Source organism: Leopardus geoffroyi, chromosome A3 (genome assembly GCF_018350155.1).
Source record: "Leopardus geoffroyi isolate Oge1 chromosome A3, O.geoffroyi_Oge1_pat1.0, whole genome shotgun sequence".
Taxonomy (NCBI): Eukaryota; Metazoa; Chordata; class Mammalia; order Carnivora; family Felidae; genus Leopardus; species Leopardus geoffroyi.
This window is the reverse complement of record NC_059336.1, coordinates 51,291,822-51,317,314: the sequence shown is the minus strand read 5'-3', so window position 1 is coordinate 51,317,314 and position 25,493 is coordinate 51,291,822. Positions and strand designations below refer to the sequence as shown.

The 25,493-nt window shown below is 43.6% G+C and overlaps 1 protein-coding gene across 1 annotated transcript in view; it reads left to right on the top strand.

The window, feature by feature from the left end:
• The window catches only part of SH3RF3 (SH3 domain containing ring finger 3), a 372,140-nt gene that overhangs the window by 207,276 nt on the left and 139,371 nt on the right, over nucleotides 1-25,493 (top strand). Inside the window, exons 2-3 of the mRNA XM_045443725.1 lie at nucleotides 6,363-6,638; nucleotides 25,355-25,450. Of these exons, the coding sequence (XP_045299681.1) occupies nucleotides 6,363-6,638; nucleotides 25,355-25,450 (372 nt within the window). The remainder of the gene's footprint in view (nucleotides 1-6,362; nucleotides 6,639-25,354; nucleotides 25,451-25,493) is intronic.

Below are 25,493 nucleotides of genomic sequence, written 5' to 3'. Positions count from 1 at the left end.
AATAAAGGGATGTGTCGTACTTGTCCGTAACCTGCTGCAGGGTCTAGCACGTTGCAGTGTTCCATAAATTCTTGGAAGCACGAGTATGCAAATACCAGAAAGAAAAAAATCATCAGAATAGCAGAGTGAAAGGAACAAAAGTACAGGACGCAATGCCAAGCTTGTGATGATAAAAATGGAAAAAGGAGCTTGAATTGCTTTAAAATAAAACCCGGAATGTCCTGGTTGACGTGTGATGTAGTGACATCTCTATCACAAATTTAATTTGTGAACTAGAAGGTGGGGACATTCTGTTTCAGGATTTAATACCTGATAAGGCCAAGGAAATCATGGCTTTTCAAGTAATTCCAAACCTGAGAGTGTCTATGTTCTAATAGGAAATACATGAATGGTAACTTCTACAGTGGTACAGAATAAACACTTTGCCTTGAGAACTGCTTACAAGCTGTTGAAATCGTAAGTCACACCTCTGATCCTCTGAATTAGTCAGGATACAGGCCGAGCTCCCCCAATATGGTGGCTTAAATAAGGTACAGTTCCTTTTCCTCACGTCACAGTACAGAGATCTGTTTTACATGGTCATTCAAGGAGCAGGTTCCTCCTTTTGCTCTGAGTGGGACCTTGGAGTGGAAAAAGCTGGCTTATCTCCACCCCTCTGCCATTCAGGCTGTGGAAGGGAGAAACAGGAATTAGGATTTCTTCTCAAATGTCATTATGAAATGGGGTCCAGAATTGCACAAGTTACTTTCACATGCATTCTGATGACTGTTATGACACATGGCCATGGCTATATACATGCGAGGCTGGGAAATGAAGTTTTTAGCTGGGTGACCTTGACCCCAGTTGAAACTTGGAGTATTTTCACTGTCCAGAAGAAGGAGCAAGTGGATATTGGGGTGTAATTAGCTTTCTTTGCCACCTTTGTAGGCCCTGCGAGGCTTGTCACATTTATGGTCAGGCAGCCTCCCCTATGGCCCACTCACCAACCCTACAACATGCCAGGATGTATTTCCCCAATGACTGTCAACTTTGCCATGTCTGTGTGAGCCAGGCCCATGTCTGTGTCCAACTGTGCCCAACTCCAGCTCTGTGTCTGTGTCCAACAACTGTGTCTGTGTCCAACTCTATGCCTTTGCTTGGCCTGGTTCCTCCAGTTGTAATGCTCTCCTCTTAGAGTAGTCATTGGGATTTTCCCCATTTATCTGGGCCCAGCCACTCCTAGCAATAGGATTTTTGACTATGTGGACCCTGAACCTCATATCCTGGGAAAAATAATGTGCAGGGGAAGCTCTTCCAGCCAGGGGCTTAGCCCAGGCCCAATCCTGGGGAGTTGGTTTGATTGGTCCATATGTTCATTCGTTCAGTAGGTCTTTTGAGCATGTGATGTATATCAGGCCAGAGGTCAGGGATGCAGCATCTGAACAAAAACAGGCACAGTATCTGTCCTCATGGGTCTGATAGTCCAGGGGGCCCTCCACTGGTAACATGTAATTAGAACCTGTGCCAACCACAAGTGTTGCCTGGGAAGCTCTGAATAAGAGAGAATGGTTTAGTCCTTAGAGTCTAAAAAACACAGATGAGTTGTTTGTCCACATTCTTCACCCCAGCTTGCTGGGGAATCTGGGAGAGAAAGACCTGGCCCTCCCTGCCACACTGCCCTCCCCCTATGCTCCAGGCCCCACTCCTAGGGAAGCCAGCGTGACTTAGAGCCTAGTCAGCAACGTGGTGTAATGGAGGCACATTTGTCAAAGCCTGCTGCTGCGGTGATTTCCATAAAAGATGGAGATGGTGCTGCTGTGCATGTGTGAGCACCCATGTCTCCACAGGGTAGAGCATTAAGCCCACAGTAAGATTTGTGTGCTACATCTGAGTAATGAGCCATGAAATTGACATTATAAGTTTTAATTATTATTAATGCCTTGCAGGGGTTGCTGGTGTTAATTATCCTGTAGGCATCCCAGATGCATTTCCATTTTCCTTTTATTTCTTTTCCTTAATGTCTTGAGCCCATAGAATGCTGGCTCAGTGACAACGTTTGAATAGGATTCCTCCAAAGGGAAGCACACAGTTGAAAGGTTATAAGGAGCAGAGAGGAAATGGCCACACAGAAACCCACTCAATTTCCTTGGCCTGGGAGAGTCCTCGAGGGTGCTGCCTCCAGGCCCTGTCATGGACTAATTAGTTAATCTTATAAAGAGCTTTGAAGATGAAAGGTGCCTTGGAGGTCTGAGAGTCCTAACAGTGAGAACCAGCAGGTTCCCACTGCTCTGTCCCCCTGAATAAACCTCCTCTTGGTACCATCCCTGACTTTTATTGTTGCCCTCAGAAATGTGTCCTGTGTCTCAGTTTTGCTCCCTTAGGTGCTGGTCTTTGGCAGCCTGGGGAGGGGATTCTTAGATGGGCTCTCTCTCCCACTTCCCTTCTCTATGGCTTTCTCTTTCCCCTCGCCCTCTCCTTGCCCACCCATGGGCGCACACCGGAGCATGGCTGAGCCAGCCAGGCTGTGCTGTGTGCTCTGAGCCCCATGATCTGACCTCAGGTCATCAGGTGGTTGGCCCTGACTTGGCCTCCACTGCAGCCATGGTGAGGATGTGTGTAGACCACTCCTGCCCTGCTTCTGTGGCTTCAGATGCCTCTGGCCCCTCTGTTTCCCTGATTCACCCACTAGAACAACTGTTCTTTTGCTCCTCCGTGCAGAGCTGGGATTGGCACCCTTATCCTGGATCTCTGTGAGGCATGCTGGTTTACAAGTGGTGCCATGTCAGATCTGTCTGTCATTTCTGACTTTCCCCACTTCTGGTCCTCATCCAGTCCCTATCTCAGGAATAAACTGAGCCTAGTTAAATGAACAGACATGCATGGGATACCTGCCATGTGCCAGGAACTTTCCTATCCTGAGGCCTCGGTTTAATAGGGGCTGGGGGTGTGATGGAGTAGAGGCTCCCAGACATTGGAGAGCACAGCCTGCTGCCTCTGGGTTTGGGAGGGAGAGCCTGGAGCCAAGGAGAGAGAAGCTCCAGAGGTTCCAGAAGCATGTGCTGTTTGTGTGCAAGGATGCTGGCCCCATGGCTGGCACAGGGAGTGGGGAAGAGCATCGGGGGCTGTGGCTGGAAGCTGTGTTGAGGCCAGTGTCGGGGCATCCTGAATGCCATGCTGAGGAGCTTGGTGCCCCTTCCTCAGGGTAGTAGGTAGTCCCTGAAAGCTCATGAGCCCCAGGGTGACAGGATCAGCTCTGTTTGGGCATCTAGCCTCACAGTAGGCTGCCTGGGTCCAGGGACTTGCTCCTGGAGGTTTGCAGTGGTGTAGGTGAGAGAGAGGAAGGACCCAGCCATGGGGGTAGAGGCATGCCTGGTGCCTCCCTGAGAGCCTTCCAGTGGGGTCAGCAGAACTTGAGGACTAGTGCTAAAGTCCTTCTCCCTAAAGGGAGAAGATGGGCACACGGGGGGGGGTGGGGGGGGAGACAGGGTACAAGACTGGCAGTGGACCAGCAGTCCCTGACCAGAGTGAGGAATGCAGGGAGTGTAGGCTCCAGGGACAGCCATGGGATGTCCATTTTGAGAAGTCAAGTAAGCAATTAGATTGGAACTAAGTTCCCTTGGAACTTGGAAGAGAAGTTGAAAGCACAGAGAGAGGCAGGTAGGGGCCTGAAAGGCATTGGGCTGACCAGGAGGTCTGGGGTCACAGTGCCCAGATGGATGGGGCCATGCTGATTTTAGAGAGTCCTTGAGAGACCAGGGCCCCTGGACATCAGCGGTACATTCCTTACACAGCCAAAAAGACACACTACTCACAAACACCAGGCCTGGAGCCAGGCCACTTAGGTGAGAACAGCCTCAGGTTCTTGTCACTACTCCCAGGCCCTTCCGTGCACCCCAGGCAGGTCGGGGCCAGGATTGCACAGCATGCATGAGCAGTGTTTGTTTCAACTGAGTGGTAGAGCTGGTCGTAAGCAGGCCAGAGTGTGGATGCTGGCGTCCCCTGTGTATGGGGAGGACGGAGAGCTGCGCATGTTCAAACAGCGTGGCGGTGCACAGATGGAGGTACAGCCCATAGAAACAAAAGTGTGAATCTGGCCGTTCTTGCTCTTCTTCATTATCAAGAGTAGCAAAAATGACCAGCAACCTCAGTGTGTGTGGCTCTCCAAATACTGCTTTTGAGCACTGCCCTCTTAGTCGGCGGGGAGGGGAGGCGGGGGGTGGTGGTGAAAGGAAACAGAGTCTGCGGCAAAGTGGTTTCTTTTCTGCACTGAACTGAGGCCCATTTTCAAGTGTGACTGTGGGTTCTCTCCTTACTGCCCCTTTAACACCTCTTACCTCTCAGTGGGTATCTCAGCTTCTCCATGTGCTCAATAGTGAACAGACTCCTGTCATGGAAATCAATGTAATATTTAACTTTTAAAGTTGTGATGGACTAAGTTTAAATAGAACAAGAAAGCTACTCTGTCTTTTTGTAAATTTAACCTCACGGGTTGCGGCAGGGATTCTGGGAGGGGTAATTATTTGCTGTCGGGGCTGCCCTGTGCTTGTAGGACGTTTAGCCTCCTCTCTGGCCTCTACACATTAGATGCCAATAGCACCCCACCTCCCAGTTGTGACAACCAAAAATGTCTTTACACATTGCCACATGTTCCCCGGGGGGACAAAACTGTCCCCAGTTGATGACCCCTGGGCCAGGGGATGACTGGCCTTTGTGTGGCAGTGAGGTTCTTCTGGTGATTCACAGCCAGTAGCCCTTTCCATTCTTGTCTCATCACAGTACTTGTGCTGCAAATCACCCCTTTGCTTCAGCCCTGTGAAATCGGGGCCTGTTATGGGCTATTGTGCTTAGAGTACAAAGCTAGCCAGGATGGGTATTATTGGAAGCAAACTGATTTTTTTTCCCCTCATTGAGTTCTGCAACGAAAAATCCTCTGGTGTTACTGTTTAATTGGTTAGTGGTGGCTGTTTGTCAATTTGCCAGCAGGTTCTCTCTTAACTGCTGTCATTTGACATCGCTGAAACATAAATGCAGAGTGATTGAGTTGCCAACATGCTATTAAGTCCCCTACAAAGAGCTTTTCGATGTACTACTGCTTCAGGCTTTTGTGGTTCTATTGATTGATTCGAATACTAAAGAAATCCTTGGCATAGACAGCCCTGGTAAGAAAATGCGGCTTCTGTCAGGGAAATTGTTGGGTATTGACACAGGGACAGTGGTGGGTTTTCCTTTGGTTTTCCTCTGGCAGAGACTTGGCTTCTGGAAGAGCTTACTCAGTTGATGGGTGTTGCCTGCCCACACAGAAGGGCAGTCACTGGTCTTTATGAGACAGGTCCGGTTAAGTTGGAAGACCCCAGGAAGTGGATGGTGACATCGAGTTCAAGTTTCAGGGTAGTTTGACTGACTCCTTATTTCAGAGGAGCAGAAGATTGCCACAAATTCATTTTGGCTTCAGAGCCTGTAACTCACCATTTAAGGCCAAAGATGGCAGATCACTTTTGAAATGGTTGGTTCATCTTTGACAGGATGACAAGAACATCCCTTGACATTAAGAAGATACTGTTTTATGGTCTTGAAATTGTACTTCTGGACCAGACTGCCATATGCATCAAAAAGCTATTTGTCATTGGTGTGTGTATAGGGCAGGGGCAGGGATGTTTGTGACAGCCAGGGACCACTTGTTAGAACTTCTAGTGCATTAGGGACCAATGTCCCAGGGTTGGCCTCCACCTTCCATGGCCAGACTGTCCCTCTGGGCTTGACGTCACAGGTGTATGCCATTGGTTGTAAGGCTGTGAGTGGGAAAGTCCCACAGTCAGTGTGGGTCCGTCCCCTTGACCCAGGAACCCCCTTGACACATATTCTGAGTTGTGAAGGTTCAGAGGTGCAGTTTGGAAAATTTTATTGGACAATAATTGTTGGAAGTCTGGCAGCTAGAAATAGCACTCAGTGGAGGACAGTTCAATGAGTAGTAGATGAGAATATTCCAGAGCCAGCCACCTGAGTGGGAATTCTGCAACCCTTATGGAGGTGAGGTTTTGAGCCAGTTACCTTCTCTCTCTCTGTGCCTCAGTTCCCTCACCTGTAATTGATGACAGTTTAGCTCTTCCTTCAGAGTTCTTTTTGGCAGAGTGAGTTAGTTCCTGTGGAAGGCCCCCCTCTCATGTGTACTATTTGAGGGGGGACTGCCATTACAGGGACCATCTTGTCTTGGCAGGACCATGGGCTTGAGTATTCCCATACAGGGCATCTGTTCCTTTGAAGTACTTCCCACTCTAGAGCATTCTATATGTGCCCACACTGCATGGGAGCCCCTAACCTAGGCAGATCTAACCTGGCAGCAGGAAGGCCACGTTGAGTAACCAGATGCTATGTTTTACTTTCAGACTCTTTCCCAGCTTCCCTATGGGAAAGCTCTCTACAGTTATGAGGGGAAAGAACCCGGCGACCTCAAGTTCAGCAAGGGCGACATCATCATCCTGCGGCGCAGGGTGGATGAGCACTGGTACCATGGGGAGCTGCACGGGGCTCATGGCTTCCTGCCCGCCAGCTACATCCAGTGCATCCGGCCCTTGCCACAGACCCCGCCCCAGGGCAAAGCACTTTATGATTTCGAGATGAAGGACAGAGACCAGGACAAGGACTGTTTGACCTTCACCAAGGTAAGGGAGGTCTCTGTGAACACTGCCACCCACCCTTCTCAATTCCCACCTTTCTGCTGATTTGAATTCTGGCTCCTTCCCGAGACACACTCTCTCTGCTGTGCCTCTGTAAGTGGGGAGAACAGTTGTTCCTACTTCCTGAGTTTTTGTTCAGTGGAAAGAGATGCACGCAGCCTGATAGGTAGCTCCATCTGAGAGCTGACGGGGGCTCTCTGGGTAACAGACACAGGACCCTCTGTCACCTGAGTCATGGTGTCTCAGTGACAACTCAGGTACAAAGGCATGAAGTCTCTCCAGGACTTGCAGGCCCTGGGAGAGGAGGCTTATCAAGGAAGGCTGCTGCAGAGATCCCTTTTGGCTCACAGGAACGTGGTGGTAGGACCCGGAAACCAGCATGCCACAGTTGCATCCTCTGGAGCACCAGAGGGCAGGTGGGCAGGTGTGCTTAGGGCCAGGATTGTCTTGGAGAGAGGGACTCTGGTTGGTGACAAACTAAATAGCATTTACCAGCAGGATTGTCCTAGCAGAGCCCAGTGAGATGCGGAGGGGCCTGGTTGTTAGTCATCCCTGGCCTCTGATGTTGTAAAGCATAGAGAGACCTGAGGTGGGGCCCTCTACACCTTGATGTTCCCTTCCCAACCACAACTGACAAGCTCCATTCTCATCTGTGGGCATGCCTCCTTTCTTGTTTTCACTCTTACACATACTCCTCTCTGTGCTGGGCAAGGCAGGGACTCCTGAAGCACTTATTTCTACCCAATGTCAGTAATAGCAGTTGCTCTTTACAGCTTTCCCAACATGCTCATGCTGTATCTCAACTGCAAGGTGGTTGGAGCCAATCTTGCTGATGTTGGAACCAAAGCTCCATGAGGCTGAATGTCACTCACCTGAGGATGGTGGCCTGGGCCTCTCCTTCTACTTTCTGTGTTCTGTTTCCCATCTGTCCTGCTTCCCTCCCTCCACCCTAACCTTGTGAGTGTGTACCCAATTGTAAATAGCAGCTAGAACTATGAATCTTTGATTTTAAAGCCCACGTCCTTCCCACTTCTGAGAGGCCATTGTTATTTTCTTTCTCCCCATCTGCTTGGTACAGAATTTGGCTGTGGTACTGAGCTCTCTGGAGGGCTGCTGGAGTGCTGTGCACACCATTTTTGAGCAAAATTGGCATGTCCTGTGCATGGCTGCTATTTATGTCTTGTTCCATTGTTCAGACTGACAGTGAATAATCTATTTTTCATTCACGGATTCAACTCTTTCTTCCTTTCTTTCATCAAGGTGTTCTAATGTTAATTCTGATTGTCATCTGGCTGATGCAGCTTCCTGGGAAGCTGTATCCAGACCTTTTTCCCCCTCTCCCTCCTTCTCTCCCTCTCCATCCATCTCAGTCTGAGACCTAGAGTGGCAGGCTGTCTGGAGTGCAATAGCAGACAGAGCCCCCGCTTTGCTCACTTCTCTGCCCAGTGGACTCTGGACAACGTGCCCAAGTAGGAGAATGCCCTGGAGGCCTGTGATGCTCTGTACTCTCACTAGTGACCATGAGTAGGGACCTCCCTCAACCTCTTAGGTTCTGGTTGGGCTTTGCTAAGGAGACAGACTCTGTTACAGCTCTAGGCTTCTCTGAGCTCAGCTTGCTCCAGGGACAAACACAGCCATCCTTACAGAATAACATTAGAGGAGGCTATTTGAGCTAGGAGAGGTCAATTTGCATTGACCTCTGCAGAGCCCTAAAGCCCCCAGCCTCCTTTGATGTGAGCAAAGGCCTACCTTCACACCACCATCATAACTTGCTGTGTTCAATGAGCCTCTGCCTGGGACACTTGACTCCAGGGTGAATACCAGAGCCCACTGCACAAGAGGATAGGCATTTGCCCACCTATCAACAAGATGTGTCAGCCTCCAACTCTGCAGGGCACTGTGCTATACCCAGGGGACACAGACAGACCCGCTGCCCTCTAGAGCCTCAAGTGTAGTGGAAGAGACAGGCAGTAGCAAGTCAAGAAGTAAGTGTTCAAAAGTCAGCCTCAGAGAGCAATGCTGGTAACCCAGGAGCCAGACTAGGTATTTAGTGAAGTCTCCAAAATATTCAATGATAGGGCTTAATGTTTGGTATTTCAAAAGAAATAGTAAAGTGTAGTCCTCATGGGGAAAATTAGAACTCAGGCCTCCTTAGACTCATTCTGTGGTTGGCACTGTTCTTAGTTATGATGATTGTGTCTGGGGTGTGAGCAGGCATCACTGTTGAGGTAGCTGCTGTGAGGGCTTCTGGGGAGATGATATTTGAGTTGAGATTGAGGAGCAAAGGTGCTAGGAACAAGAGGGTCTGGGGGTCTCTGGCTACATAATGTGATGCTGGTCCCACAGGAAGCCAAGTACGAAGCACTCAGGGTGTTTTTCATGGGCTTTTATCCCTTGAATCCTGTGGATTAAGGTGGACAGTTAAAGATACCCAGGCGTGACTCCCAACAAAAATTGTTCTGTGACATCCACCCCCTACTATGTTCACATAACCTTTTCAGGAGCCCCCACTTTTGCCCTCCTACTTGGATTAGGGCACAACCACGCCTACCAAGTACCTGTTCTATTTGCAGCTCTCACCTCTAAACGTCTTCAGACAAAGCCTCCGAAGGACATGGGTGATGAATCATGACTTCTTCTACTCAGTTCATATTTCCTCTTACCCACACTGCTTGCCTGACATTTTCCTTCCATGTGCATCTGACCAGCTCATATTTTCCCATGCCCAGGATGCTGGTTCCATTTCTGACAGCCTCCGTTCATATCACACCTTAAGTAACTCAGGGCTTGGCGTCCTGTGGGCTTGGCGTCGCTGCTTCAGACCAGTTTGGTTTTACCTGTGTGGAATGCTTTGTTGTTTGCGTGTGTTCCCCTCTGCAGTCAGCAAAGAAAGTGGGGTCTCTAAAATCCATGGATGGTGCTAGCTTACCTTTCAAAAGCATCATTGTGATGGGATTGGTTGGGTTTTAAAAGGCAGGAAGCAGCTGGATCAAAAGATTTTCACCCTCGGCGTTGGCTTTTGAACAGTCCTGTTAAAATTGCATTAATTAAAGTCATTCTAAAACCAAAGTCCTTGTTTCATTTAAGAAGAAAATGAATAATTACCTTTTGTAAATCAGCTGTAAAAAGCATATTTGATAACTTCTTAGTAGTCTCACTCCAAAAAGCTGGGCACGTGCAAATAGAGACTAAAGGAAAGAAGTGCACTGTGCCCAGCGAAGCTCTGCTGGCTGCTCTCTTCCAGGCTCTCATGTGAGGCTTTAATGCATGCTGCCCTCCACGTGCACAGAGAGGGAATGGGTTTTCTGGGGAGGCAAGCTGGGTGCAGGGATCTCACACCTGGTGCACCCTTGGTGCAATTAGGGATCCCACGTGTGACCTGAGGAAAACACTCAACCTTGCTGGGCCACTTCATCTTCAGGGCCAGGACACAGATACCTACAGGGGGCTGTTGAGGGCTAAGTGATCTAAGTAAAGAGCTAAGCTTAGGGCAGCAGACAAGAGGGGACCTTGAGCTCCTTTCTTTTTATGGAAGCTTACTCCATATTACCTTATTTTCAGTCAACTGCAAAATTCAGCAAATATGCATGGAGCCCTGACTATGCTATGTAAATTCCAGTTTACATGAGAACATTTTCCTCACCCTACCAGGGAGCTGTGCTGGATGTAAAGGGCCTGGGGCTGCCCTTTGGTGAATTCACTCTGTAATGCTCAGGAATCCTGAGAGGCCGTGAGATTTTCTCAGGTGGTGCCTGGCTGACCCCAGAGTCACTTTTGCACCCGGCTTACAGCGGGAACTTGAGGTTCTCTGTGTTGGACCAAACCCCATAGTGGCCCTCCACATGAGGCCACAGAACAGTGGACAAGGGAACAGTTCCCTTCCAAGCCTCACCTCACACCCTCCTCCAGGGCCTCAGGGATGCTCTGAGTTGGCAAAGAGTTGTGTAAAACACTGCCACACTGTTGAGGTCACCACAAGACCCTTCCGTATCATCTTATTCTGCTGAATATTTAATCATCACTTCCCAAAAGTGTGGGACTTATCTTTTATGAGAATGAACCCAGCATTAATCCTAAACTGTGTTCTTCCGATACAGGAGATAGGCTTAGATAAAAATTAAGTGTAGAAAGTTAGGGCAGTAAAGTCAGGTAAACAAGGATACAAATCATAACACTTTTTTTATTATTACATGGTAGCTTTGGGACATTTGCTTAGTCTGTGAGTCTCCTTTTTTAACTGTACAGTGGAGTTGATAATAGGATTCAATGAGCAAAGGCATTAGAGAACTGAGCTCAAAATAGGCATTCGATAAATATTTGCTTTCTGTGCTCTGCTTACTCCCATTTCAGGAAAAGGTGAAGTTTGGTCAGATACTTATCACTTTCTATGTTAGCCCAGAATGCGCACAGGAAAAAAAAACACCCTAAGACACACACTACTTGGAAAGCTGAGAATTTGTCTAGTGGGTTAGACACTTATATTTTGGTGGCTCAATCTCAAGGGGGTGTGAAATCTCGGCCCTGGGTCAAGACTGCTGTCCCCATTGCTGGGCACCTGGGCCTTGGCATATCTGCTTTCTCCTGAGGGGCAATCTGAAAAGCTTTCAGGGCTAGAAAGACTCAGGAAGCTAAATGGGATGAGCCTCCATGCAGCCTTCCTCAGAAGTTACCAAACAATGTCCGTCACCTTCATGGCTCCTGGCTCCCTCCTTCCGGTTGAGCAGTAGCCCTATAGTCACCTCTGAATGTCAGCTCTACCTGGGTGGAGGAGGCCCCTTTACTAAGGGGACCAAACCCGCATATGGAGGAGGTGGCTAGGAGGGCAGTGGCAGCCTGGGGGCTGCTGAGGGATGTCCTTGCCCAAGCCCTTGTTTGGACATCCAGGCAGGGGTCAGAGAAACTGACAGGGAATCTTATATATTTGAGGTGGAACATGGGGTGTGTCTGAAGCTTTGTCAGGAGATATCTTCAGACCCGTGCAAAATGTGAGCTCTTCCCTCAGGACTAGCCTCCCAACCAGTATGCCCTATCTGGCTCACTGTGGGCACCCCCAACTTTTGTACCCTCAGTGGCTGGAGTGTATGTACCCCACCTCTGCTCAGAAACCCCCTTGGCTTCCAGTCTCTTCAGAACCAACATCAGAGTCTATACTGCCTGCAAGATCCTACCTGACCCAGTGCCCACCTCCTTCCCAGACTTAGTTCCAGTCTGCCTCTGGCTCACTCCACTCCCAGCCATGCTGACCTCCCAGCCCCTGTCCCTTCATCTGATCCTGCTGGCTCCCCCAGGGCCTCTGTAGCTCTCCCCATGGCCTGAATGCCCTCCCGACCTGTCTTCACATCCCTCAGAGTGGCCCCTGCTGATGGAGTGCCCTCAACTACTACTCCACACCCCCATTTTCTCCTCCTGACAAGGTAGTGTGTATATACTACAGACAGTTGTCTGTCTCATGGTCTCCTGGCTGGAGTGCAGGCTCCCTGAGGGTAGCCATCCTGCATTTACTAACTGCCTATCCCCATCTTGGGACAGTGAAGGGCACATAGGACTTTGAATACATATTTGAAAGGCTGAGTACAAGCACTCTGGCTTGGCCTGAGCAAGAGGTAAGCTGTACTTGCTATGGATAGTATAAATTTATTTTTGTCCAGCCTCCTTGGTCCATTCATTCATTCATCAGATGTTTATTGACACTAGATTGTGTTCTGGGTGGGCCAATGTGTGGGAACAGAGTCCCACCTTCAAATGCTCACAGCCCATAGTGGGAAGACCAGGAGAGGGATCATCACAGCACCTGAGCCTCTGCCCTGCTGGAGAGAGTGTGTATGTGTGCATGTGGTATGTGTGCCCCTGATGTATGTGGGTGTGGTGTGCGTGTGTGTGCATGTAGTGTCTGTACCTGGGATGTGTGTGCATGTGTGTGGGGTGGTGCATGATGGGGAGAGCTGCAAGCACTGAGGAGGGTGTGACATCTGACCTCTGGCCTCTCCACTTCCACCTGGGCCCACCCTGTGGCTGCAGGCCAGACTTCCTCGAAGTGTGCATCTCTGTCCTGGAGCTTTGCCTTTCTGTGAGTGGTTCCAGGCCGCTGGCAGCCTCTGGAATTGAGATGGGGTGAGCAAGACGGAACAATGGGAGAAGGCCCCCTGACTTCTGGAACATCATGGCTCCCTAAGTCCTCAACAGCACATCAGGGGTTAATGGCAGCAATGACTCTGTTAAGAGCCTCACCTAGAACTGCCCAGAGGAACAATTTTGTATTATTTCTACAACAAAAGGCTGAGGGAGTTTTTGAACTTTTCCCTTTTTAATTTCCATTTTTTCTGAGAAGCAGTGATTTTGGCACCCTATCTATGGCTGGCTTGCGTTCTGACAGGGAAGGACTCAATGTCAGGGTCCCCAGTCATGCTGCGGTGAGAGGTGGCTGTGCCCATGGCCTGCTGAGCAGGCAGCCAGCAGTGAAAGGATGAAAGGAAGGGCTCCCTCTGGTCTGGCTCACACTGCTTCTCAGAAACCACTTTGAGTGTGAGTGAAAGGAGAGTGGAAGCACTCGAGTGGCACTCCAGAAGTACCTGCTTGCTATTCATAGCCCTTCAGGATGTTTCTAGCTGCTTTATATGTGTTGTTGCCACACTGGTCATTTAGGAGAGGAAAATATTAGGTCCTCAGAGGTTGGTTTATCCAGACTTGCTGAAGGAACTCTCTAAGGTTTTCAGTGGACATAATATTTCAGGCTGAGCCCCTGATGTGTAAGCTATGACATTTATGGAGTTGTATTTCTGAAACAGTATTGAAGGACAATGTGCTCAGCCAGTCACCTTCAGTGGCATCCAGAGGGCTTCTGTGTGGAGACAGGCATACCACTCTCCCTGCTCTGCTACACAGCTTCTGTTCTTAACAGAGCCCCTATGCCTGTAGATAGCAGACTTTGGGCAAATTAGGTAAATGAAGTAGAAATGCAGTTTGAAGGCCCCTTTTAGATGGCATGACTACCATGGTACCTGAATCCTTTACATATGTATTACCCACTGAGCCTTGGGAAGAAAAGTGATATACTTTTTTAATAATCATGTTATGTTGGGGCGCCTGGGTGGCGCAGTCGGTTAAGTGTCCGACTTCAGCCAGGTCACGATCTCGCGGTCCGTGAGTTCGAGCCCCGCGTCAGGCTCTGGGCTGATGGCTCAGAGTCTGGAGCCTGTTTCCGATTCTGTGTCTCCCTCTCTCTCTGCCCCATGCAGAGAGCGTTCATGCTCTGTCTCTCTCTGTCCCAAAAATAAATAAACGTTGAAAAAAAAATTTAAAAAAAATAATCATGTTATGTTCATAGCCCAGCCTTGACATCATTTAGGACCACCCCGAGACCGCCTGAACGCAAAGGAGAGCCACTGTCGTATGAAAATGGCATTTGGTATATTTTTAAAGCTTGGAAACTAGAGAGAAGAGTGAAAACAGCATATGGAAGTACAATGCCCCACAGCAAGTAATGAGCACCTCACACGAAACATGTAAATGAAATTGAGTCATGCATCTGAAAGTGAAATGATGTGGTGAGAACAACTTTTTCTCCTTAAAATCCTTAGATGCTGCCATATTGGCCCAAAACTTGTCTGCCCCTCCTGACTATCAATGGTATAGATTTCGTTTACTCATCTACATCAAACAAGGGTTGATAAACCAGTGCTTGCAGGTCAAATCCTACCCACCTGCTGCCATTTGTGTAAATAAAGTTTTATTGCCACACAACCAGACTCCCTCATTTACATGTTGTCTCTGGCTGCTTTCATTCTAAAACAGAAGAGTTGAATGTGTGACAGACACAGTACAGTCTCAAAATCCTGAAATATTGGTGATATGGCCCTTAGAAAGGTTTTCTGACCTATGATATAGAGCACAGCACTATGGAGGCCAAGCACACAGTGGTTGCTTGTGCATCCCACTCAGCATGGCTTTGTTCTGAGGCCACCAGCATCCCACCACATTGAGTGTGACATGCAGGGGATGCCATTCTTTACAAAACAGCAAATGAAAACTCAGGTCCAAACCATGTAGATCAGTCTTGCCATTGTCCTATGAAAAGCCCTTGTAGTGTTTGAGGATGGAGTAATTCTCTATATTCCAAAGAGGCCACAGAGCAGGGATTTCACCCTTTTCTTGTCCTTCCTAAAGCACTGGCTCCAGCTTTTTGAAATATGACAGTAAATCAGAGACCTGATGTGATCTACGCATGAAAAAATGGTCATTGTTACCCTCGTCCTGCATTGGTGGCAAGAGAAGTTATTTCTGTTTCCAAAACACACCCGATCTCGTGCTGGTAGCTCTGGCATGCTAGAGTGAATTTTCTCATTGTCCAGCACTCATATGTTACTCTTTGGAGGTTGTCTCCATCGTGAGAGTTTGGTTTAGAGGCAGAGCTGTGGGAAACCTTTCTCAGCACTCCTAGGCAAAGTTAGTTTTTTTGTGTGTACGGAGAGTGACTGGCTCCCTGAACCCTCTATTCTCCCAGCCCAGTATCCCCAACAAGATTTATGCCAGCTAAATAAGAGTGTTATGGATCCTGCCACTGCCATGAAATCCCAGCCAGCTGCAGGACCAAGAATTGCGCCCCCACCCAGCCGCATCAATATTTGAGCCAGGTCAGAGACCTGCCACAAGGTACCACCAAACCAGAGCTGGGACTACATTGAATTGGCATCTGATGGGAAAATGGGGCTATGCAGGTTCCACTAACCTCACAGTAGCACACTGACAGAGTTGGATTTTGACCCCACTTACTGCATTATGCTGGGATTTCACTGTATGTACATTTTATTGGATACTGTCCATCTCTTTATAAGCAGACCTCCTCCACCAAGTGCCGATCTTTTCTTGGGAAGGGACAGCTTCTTCCTCATGCCTGGCTCTTAGGGGATGCTTGCATATTGGTAGCCACATGAGGAACAGGTTGGCACTGTGTAACACTTGGAATGATGACAAAGCCCCTGGCCAGAGAGAGGACACTCACTTGGGAATAGCTCTCCCTTATGTGGAGCTGTGTTGGCTTCTCAGTAACTTGGAGCCCTTGGTGTGTATTCTACCCTCCCAGGTGACTCAGAATGAGTCCAGCTTTTCAGTGTGGTAATGATGCCGAAGCTGGAAGACAGTAACCATGCCCCCCACCCAGCTTTCTCATGTCTCAGGCTCAGTGATCCCGCTTTCTTCTCTGGCTTTCTGTGACTTGATTTCAGAGTGTTCACATAATGGTTGGCTTCCTGAGTATGTGAAGTCCCTTTAGGGATGTGTTAAGACCAAATGCAGTACTCAAGGTGTGTTGTAACTTGTCTATACTTAAAAAAAACCTTTTAACCTAAATAAAGCATATTGCAACAGTAAGTCCACTAATCAAAATTGTGCAGCTTGATGGTTGGAAATAAAATCCTTATACTCACTACCTAGTGGAGAGATGGTGGGATATTGGCATCCCAGTCCTTCCCTCTTCCCATGGCCCTAACATCATGGATGAGTCATGTCTGTTCTTGAAAGTCAAATAAATGAAACATGCAGAGTATATTTTTGAGTCCAGTTTTGTGTTCTCTCAACATTACATTTGTGCACTCCATCTGTAGTGTTGTAGGGTGCTATAGTTTGTTCATGTTCATTTCTCTGTGGTGCTATTAGTTTTTTTTTTTTTAAATAGACTTAATTTGTAGAGCAATTTTAGTTTTACTCCTGAACTGAGCAGAAGATACAGAGATTTCCCATACAACCCTAGCCTCACACATGGACTGCCTTCTCCACTATCAGCATCTTTCACCAGAGAGGTACATGTGTTCCCATTAATGAACCTCTACTGATACATCATAATCACCCAGAGTCCATAGTTTACATTAGGGTTAACTCTTGGGGTTGTACATTCTGTGGGTTTGGACAAATTTATAATGATATGTATCTATCATTATGGTATCAAATAGAGTATTTTCACTACCCTAAAAATCTTCTGTGCTCCACCTATTCACCCCATTCCTCCCTACTCCCCAGTCCTTGGCAACCATTGATCTTTTTATTGTCTCCATAGTTTTGACTTTTCCACAATGTCACATAGTTGGAATCACTTAATATGTAAACTTTTCAGATTGGCTTCTTTGACATAATAATATGGACTTACATTTCTTCCGTGTCCTTTCATTGCTTCATAACTCACTTCTTTTTAGCACTGGATAATACTCTGTTGTCTTTATGTACCAGTTTATTTATCCATTCACCTACTGAAGGACATCACTTGACTATTTCCAACTGTTAGCAATTACGAATAAACTGCTATAAATATCTTATGCAAGTTTTTGTGTGGACATAAGTTTTCAACTCCTTTGGGTAAATACTGCTGGATTTTAAGGTAAGAGTATGTTTAATTCTGTAAGAAACCACCAAACTGTCTTCTGAAGTGGCTGTATGATTTTGTTCTCCCATCAGCCGTGAATGACTATTCATGTTAATCCACATCCTTGCCAGCATTTGGTGTTGTCAGTGTTCTGGATTTTGGCCATTCTAATAGGTGTGTAGTGACATCTCGTTGTTGTTTTAATTTGCATTGCCCTAGTGACATTTGACATGGAGCATTTTTTCATATTTGTATTTGCCATCTTATATCTTATTTGGTGAAGTGTCTGTTAGGTCTTTGGTCCATTTTTAAATTGGATTGTTTGTTTTCTTATGTTTTTGAGTAGGCTCCACACCCAGTGTGGGGCTTGAACTCACAACCCTGAGATCAAGTGTCATATGCTCTACCAACTGAGCCAGCCAGGTGCCTTTGTTATTGTTGAGTTTTAAGAGTTCTTTGTATTTTTTGAATAATAGTCCTTTATGTACTTTGGAAATATTTTCATGAGTCCATGTCTTATTTTTTATTCTCTTCACAGTGTATTTTGCAGAACATAAATTTTTAATTTTAATGATGCCCAGCTTATCAATTCTTCCATAGTCTGGTCTTTGATGTTGTATCCAAAAACTCATCACCAAACCCCAAGGTCATTTGGATATTCTCCTATGTTATCTTCTAAGCGTTTTATATTTTTGTGTTTTACGTTTATTCTGTGGTTCATTTTGAGTTAATTTTTGTGAAGGGTGTAAGGTCTGTGTCTAGATTCATTTTTCACATGTAAGTGTCCAATTGTTTCAGCACCATTTGTTGAAAAGACTGTCTTTTCTCCATTATGTTGTCTTGTTCCTTTGTCAAAGATCTGTTGACTGTATTTATGTCAGTCTAATTCTGGATGCTCTATTATGTTCCACTGATCTACTTTTTTATTCTGTTACCAATACCACCCTGTCTTCAGTACTGTAGCTTTAAGTAAGTCTTGAAGTTGTATAGTGTAAATCTTTGTTCTTCTCTTTCAAATTGTGTTGGCTATTTGGGTCTTTTGCTTTTTCATATAAATTTTAGAATTAGCTTGTCAATATCCACAAAATAACTTGCTGAGATTTTGGATGGAATTGCATTAAATCTAGAAGTTGAGAAAAACTGACATCTTGACAGTGTTGAGTCTTCCTATCCATGAACATGGAACATCTCTCTATTTTGTTATTTAATTTTATTCATCAGAGTTTTGCAGTTTTCCTCATATAGCTCTTGTAGGTATTTTGTTAGATTTATACCTTAGCATTTCATTTTTTTAGGTGCTAATGTAAATAGTATTGTGTTTTTAGTGTCAAATTCCACTTGTTACTAGTATGTAGAAAAGTGTTTAATTTTTGTATATTAATCTTCTATCCTGCAACCTTGCTATAATTGCTTATTAGTTCCAAGAGGGTTTTTTTGTTGATTCTTTCAAATTTTTTACTTAGACAATTATATCATCTGTGAACTAAGATAGCTTTATTTCTTCCTTCCCAATTTGTATGCCCTTCATATCTTATTGCATTAGATAGGATTTCCAGTATGATATTGAAAGGCCGTGGTGAGGGGGAAAATATTTTGCCTTATTCCTGAACTTTGTGGGAAAGCTTCTTGTTTCTCACCACTGTGATGTCAGCTTAGGTTTTTTGTAAATGTTCTTCAGAAGCTGAGGAAAATTTCACTCCATTCCTAACTTGCTGAGAGCTATTTTTTTTTTATCATGAATCAGTGTTTGATTTTGTCAAATGCTTTTTCTGCATCTATTGATGTGAAGATGTGATTTTTCTTCTTTAGCTTGTTTATGTGATGAATTGCATTAATTGATTTTTGAATGTTGAACCAGAGTTGCATATCTAGGATAAATCCCATGGTCATGCTGCATAATTGTTTTTATACTTCGTTGGATTCAGTTTACTAATATTTTGTTGAGGATTTTTGCATCTATGCTTATGAGAAATATTGATCTGTGGTTTTCTTTACCTGCTGTGTCTTTGCCTGGTTTCAGTATTAGTGTAATGGTAGCTTCATAAAATGAATTAGGAAGTAGCCCCTTATGCTTCTACTTCTGGAAGAGATTAGTAGATAATTTGGTATAATTTCTTCTTTAAATTTTTGGGAGAATTCACTAGTCACTTCATCTGGGCCTGGTGCTTTCTGTTTTGGAAATTTATTAATTATTGATTCAATTTCTTTAAAAGATACAGGCCTATTCAGATTGTCTATTTCTTGTATAAATTTTAGCAGATTATGTCATTAAAGGAATTAGTTCATTTCATTTAGGTTATCAAATTTGTGGGCATGGAATTGTTCATAATATTACTTTATTATCCCTTTAATGTCTAGGATCTATAATAATGTCCTCTCTTTCATTATTGATATTAATAGTTTGTGTCTCCTCTCTTTTTTTATTAGCCTGGTTAGAGGTTTATCTATTTTATTGATCTTTTCAAATAACCAGCTCTTGGTTTTGTTGATTTAATTTATTGATTTCCTATTTTTAATTTCATTGATTTCTGTTCTAATATCTATAATTTCTTTTCTTTTACTTGCTTTGGATTGAATTTGCTTTTTCTTGTTCTAGTTTTCTAAGGTGGAAGGTTAGATTATTGATTTTAGATCTTTCTTTTTTTCTGATATATGCATTCAATGTTATAAATTTTCCTCAGCGCACAATTTTGACAAGTTGCGTTTTTATTTTCATTTATTTAAAAAAAATTTTAAATTTCCCCTGATTCTTTTTCTTTGAACCAAGTGTTATTTAGTATTGTATTGTTTAATTCCCAAGTATTTTGTGATTTTCCAGTTACCTTTCTGTTATTGATTCTAGTTTAATTCCACTGTGGTCTGAGAACCAACATTGTATGGTTTCTATTCTTTTAACTTTGTTAAGGTATATTTTATGGCCCCAAATGTGATCTATCTTGGTGAATGCTCCATGTGAGCTTGAGAAGAATGTATATTTTACTGTTCTTAGATGAAGTAGTTTATAGATGTCTATTATATTCAGTTGATTGATAGGTGTTGTTGCCTTCAACTATGTCTTTAGTGATTTTTCTGCCTGCTGGATATGTCCATTTCTGATAGAGGGACATTGAAGTCTCCAAATATAATAGTGGATTTATCTATTTCTCCTTGCAGTTAAGTTCGTCTTGCCTGATATATTTTGACTTTCTGTTGTTAAATGCGTATACATTAAGGTTTGTTATGTCTTCTTGGAGAATTGACTCCTTTCTCATTATGTAATCCCCTTCTTTATCCCAAACAACAGTACTTGCTGTGAATTATGCTTTGTTCAAAATTAATGTAGCTATTCCCACTTTCTTTTGATTAGTATTATCATGGTATATCTTTCTCCATACATTTACCTTTAATTGACATGTATCTTTATATTTAAACTGGGTTTATTGTAAACAACATCTAGTTGGGTCTTGCATTTTGATCCACTGTGATAATCTTTATCTTTCAGTTTGTGAATTTAGACCATTGACTTTCAGAGTGATTATTTGATATTTTTGAAATACTTATTACCATATTTATTTCTGTTTTCTATTTGTTGCTTTTGATTTTTGTTCCTATTTTTGTCTTCTATTTTTTTTTCCTTTTTGTGGATTTAATTGATTCTATTTTCTCTCCTTTCTTAGCATGTCAATTATACCTTAAAAAAATTGTTAGTAGTTGCCCTAGAGTTTGCAATATATATTTTCAATTAATCATGTTCACTTTCAGGGGCACCTGGGTGCCTCAGTCGGTCTGACTTCAGCTCAGATCATGATCTCATGGTTCATGAGTTTAAGCCCTGCATTGGGCTCTGTGCTGACAGCTCAGACCCTGGAACCTGCTTCAGACTCTATGTCTCCCTCTCTCTCTGCCCCTCCCCCATGTTCCGTGCTCTCTCTCTCTAAAAGAAACATTAAAAATATTTTAAGAAAATAAAAAAACTTTCAAAAATATCACACTATTTCACAGGTAGTATGAATACTCTGTAATAACAAAATAATCATAACTCTTCTCTCCTGTCCCTTATATCATTCTGTCATTCCTTTCATTTATACATAAGTATATACATGATATACACACACACACACACACACACACACACACACACACATATGTACATAAGCATATGTAATCAAATACAGTGTTGCTATTTTGATTTTGAACAAACTATTCAGTTAGATAAATTAGGAATAAGAAAAATAAAAGTTTTATTTTACCTTCAGTTCTTCTCCCATGTTCTTTTCTTTATATAGATTTGGGTTTTTGACCTACATACTTTTCTCTAAAGAACTTCTCACAAGGGCAGGCCCACTGGCAATAAATTCCCTCAGTTTTTGTTTGTCTGAGAAAGTCTTTATTCTCCCTCATTATTGAAGGATAATTTTTCAGTATACTTAATTCTAGGCTGGTGGGTTTTTTTTTTCCCTCTCCATACTTGGTATATTTCACTCCACTCTCTTCTTGCTGGCATGGTTTTTGAGAAGTCAGGTGTGATTCTTATTTTTGCTCCTCTGTAAGTATGATATTTTCTCCCTCTGGTCTCTTTCACTGTTTTTTTATCTTTGATTTTCAGCAGTTTGATATGTGTAGGTAGTTTTTTATTTATTTATTTATTTTTCGGCATTTATCTTAGTGTTCTCTGAACTTCCTGTATCTGTGGTTTGGTGTCTGACATTAATTTAGAGAAATTCTCAGTTGTTATTGTGTCAAATATTTCTTCTGTTCCTTTCTTTCTTCTTCATCTGATATTCCCATTATACATATGTTAACACCTTTTGTAGTTCTGTAGTTATCTTACAGCCCTTGAATATCCTGTTCTTTTTTTTCCCTCAGTCTTTGTTCTCTTTGCTTTTCAGTTTTGGAGGTTTCTATTGAAATCCTTAAGGTCAGAGATTCCTTCCTCAGCCATGTTCAGAGTACTAATTAGCCTATCAAATTATTTTTCATTTCTATGATGGTGTCTTTGTACTCTAGCATTACTTTTTGGTTCTTTCTTAGACTTTCTGTCTCTCTACTTACATTGCCCATCTGTTCTCTGTTCTTACCTTCTGTCTGCTTAATCCATTAGAGCCCTTAGTGTATTAATTAGTTCCAGCATCCCTCTATGCCTGAGTCTGGTTCTGATTCTTACTCTGTCTCTTCAAACTGTATTTTTGATTTTTGTTTTGTTTTGCCTTTGGCATATGTAGTAATTTTTTTTTTTTGATAGCCAGACATGATGTACCAGGTAAAAGGAATTGCTATAAATTGGCCTTTAGTTATGTTTTGGTATGGTTTGGGGAAAAGGGAAGCAGTGTATAGTCCTATGATCCTATTATAGGGTCTCAGTCCTTTCAGGAGGCTGTACTTCTAGATTGTGAACTCTGTATGTGTGTCTCCATTTTCCCCTTTCCTCCTTAGGTAGGACAGGATGGCTAGAGAGTGCTGGAGTTGGGAATAGTATTGGAGCACAATACCATAATTTATTTAACCAAACCTCTTTTGCTGTACATTTATCTTTAGTTTCTATCTAATTGAACAAACACTATAATGAGCATTCTCAGAGCTAAATCTTTTTGCACATCTGATTTTCCTAGGGTAGAGTTAGATCAGTGGGTATGCAGGCTTTGATCTTAGAAATTGCCAAACTGCCTGCCATAAATGTATATCTCCACCCAAAATAATTGAGTGCCTATTCCGTGCATGCTGACCAGCACTGTGAGTTGGCTTTATGTTCTTTGTTTGCTAATTTGTTAAGAAAAATAGAACAAAGAAGAAAGAGAGAGCTCTTGTTGTTTACAGTTGTATTTTTTTATTTGTGAGGTATAACTTTTTAAAATATGTTTAATGGCAATTTGCTTTTCTTTTTTTGTGAGATGTATTGCTCTTAGCCTATTTTTCTTTTAAGACATTTGTCTTTTTGTTCTATTGTGTATTTAAGTCTTTATATAATATTAATATTAAGTCTTTGTCATATATCCTCCAAGTATTTTGCTAGCTTATTTTCGTTTTTGTTTTTGCTGTTTTTATCATAGAGGATTTCATTTTTCTGTAGCCAAATTTTTGTTATCATACTTCAAAAGAACTTCCCCAGCTCAAGATTACACATCTATTCATATTTCCTCTTGGGCATTCAAGACTTTTTTCTAACATTTAAATTTTTAATATTTATGTAATTAATTTTGGCGTATGTAGTGTATTAGAAAACTTTTTTTAAAATAGCCAATTTTAATCACATTTTCTAACTTATTATTCCTGGTAGATCAGTGAACCAATGATTTTTATGTATTTATTTTAAAATTAGCAGTATTTCTCAAATTTACTTATTCTAATTTTTAGTTGATACTGTTTTTTCTAGGTAAAGAATTGCATACCTTCTTTCTAGTATTTATGTTTTCTGTTTTATATTCTTTTATGTCTTTGGCTCCAATTTCTAGACCAGTTCTAAGTAATAGTATGGATAATACAGTATTTTCTTTTTTAAAAAAAACAAAATTAACCTGGTATTATCTTCTTTTTAATTTTAAAAAATGAAATGTCTTTTTTTGTGTGTTATTTTGTTGTTGCAAAAGCTCTGACATGTATGAATCCTTCAATTACCTTTCCTTTTGCATGATCAGCAAAGTCTTAGGAGCCTCCCTTTGGCTGAATCTGAGTTGAGTTCATCACAGGCTCATGACTCTCTTGGTTGTGAATTTGTAAGGTGAGCAAGGCATGGGATTTTAGGGGCACTCTCTGTACATCTCTCCTCAAGCCAGGTGGCCACTTTGTCCCTAATGGTTACCAGGAAATCCCATACATTCTTCCCTTATTAATACCATTCTGTAGCCTGAGAACCAACTACCCTGAAACACGTGCAATGATATAATTCCCTTATTGCATTATTCTGGCTTGTATAAGTTAGGAGAAAAAATACTCTAAAGTCACAGATCATTTTGTTATTTGGAATTTTTCAAAGCTGTTACTTGGGAATGAGGAGAGAGAAGATGAGCGGTATGATCGCTCTTAGACTCTACTCTATACCCCTAGGTGAGGAGAGGTTTGGAACAGACCATGGGGGAGTGTCCCATGACAGACACTTATCCTTGCTTTTCCCCTATCTGTGTTCCATGAAAGGCACATTCCATTCACATTAGATCACTCCACCTTGACCTAGATGAATATCCCAAAACTGTGTGGTCCCTTAGCTTATAAGGAAGCCAGCTTTTCTGGTAATTCCATGAAGTGTACTGGCCTAAAATGTCCCTCTGACCTGAGAGAAGCCTACAAGTCCCGTATTATTGCTTCACATTAAAGTATTGAAGACTCATTGGAAAGGCAGATGGTACCTTCAGATTCAGTAGGGGTTACCCCATTAGGCTGGCCATCATCTCCTTAGCACAAGTCCCAGATAGTCCAGCTGGTCTCCTAGCAGATTGTTGAGAGACAAATGACAGGGAGGTTTGATGTGGAGGGGCAGGGGGAGAGGGTGGTTAGGCCAACAGTCTGTGGAGTGTTCTATTATATATCCTATGTATTGAAGGAAGGATGGATATTGGAAAGGGAACAGAAGCTGACCACAGATCCTTGGTGTAGGTGCCAGTTTTGCCTGTGGCATCCCTGTCCGGCCTTCTTGACGCTAGCCGCTGCCCATGTTGTCTCTTTTCCCCAGTCTTCTTTCCTGATGGCTTCCACCTTTTGCTCTTCATCACTGCTCCATGCTTTCTTTCTCTCACCCTCTTCTCTGCACCCCCTGTCATTTGTCCCTGTAGCTCCTGGCACCTGTGAAGCCACCCTGGTCATGTCCTTCCTCACAACTACTAGTCTGCCAGTCTTCCCAGAAAGCTCTTCTTCCTCTGTGCTTCATGCCTCTTCCTTTCTCTTTCCATCTGTTTCCACTTTGTGCATCTATACTTGGCATTGTCTGCATTGCCAAAGAATTTAAGAGGGTTATCCAAAGCTTTTTGTACACGACTCTAAATAAATGGAACTGTATTGGGTCATTTTTTGTTCATGGATGGCGCCAGAAACTTAAAAAGCTTTATACTTCGCTGAATTTATTTTTATTCAAAATAATTTTATTTCAGTAAATAAATAATAGGAACATGAATTTTAAAATACTAGCTATATTATAAATTGCCAAGCTCTTCCATTTGCAGATTTTTGCAACTATAATCAATATATAAGAGAGAAAGAGGGAGGTCCTGGGTGAAGATGTAAGGGCAGACTGTTTTCGTATGTCAGATCCCAGAATGGATAATAAACCATTCTTTGCATCCTTGCTTAGGATCTTTTCTGAGCTTCAGCAGTACTGACTGGTCTCCATTTTTGTTGTGTGTGTTTTGTTGCGTGTCCACGTGCATGTGTGCGGCGACCCCAGGATGAGATCCTGACTGTCATCAGAAGAGTGGATGACAACTGGGCGGAAGGCATGCTGGGAGACAAGATTGGGATCTTCCCCCTGCTGTATGTGGAGGTAAGGTCATGCTCTCAGATACACTTCCTCTTCCACCCTGCTG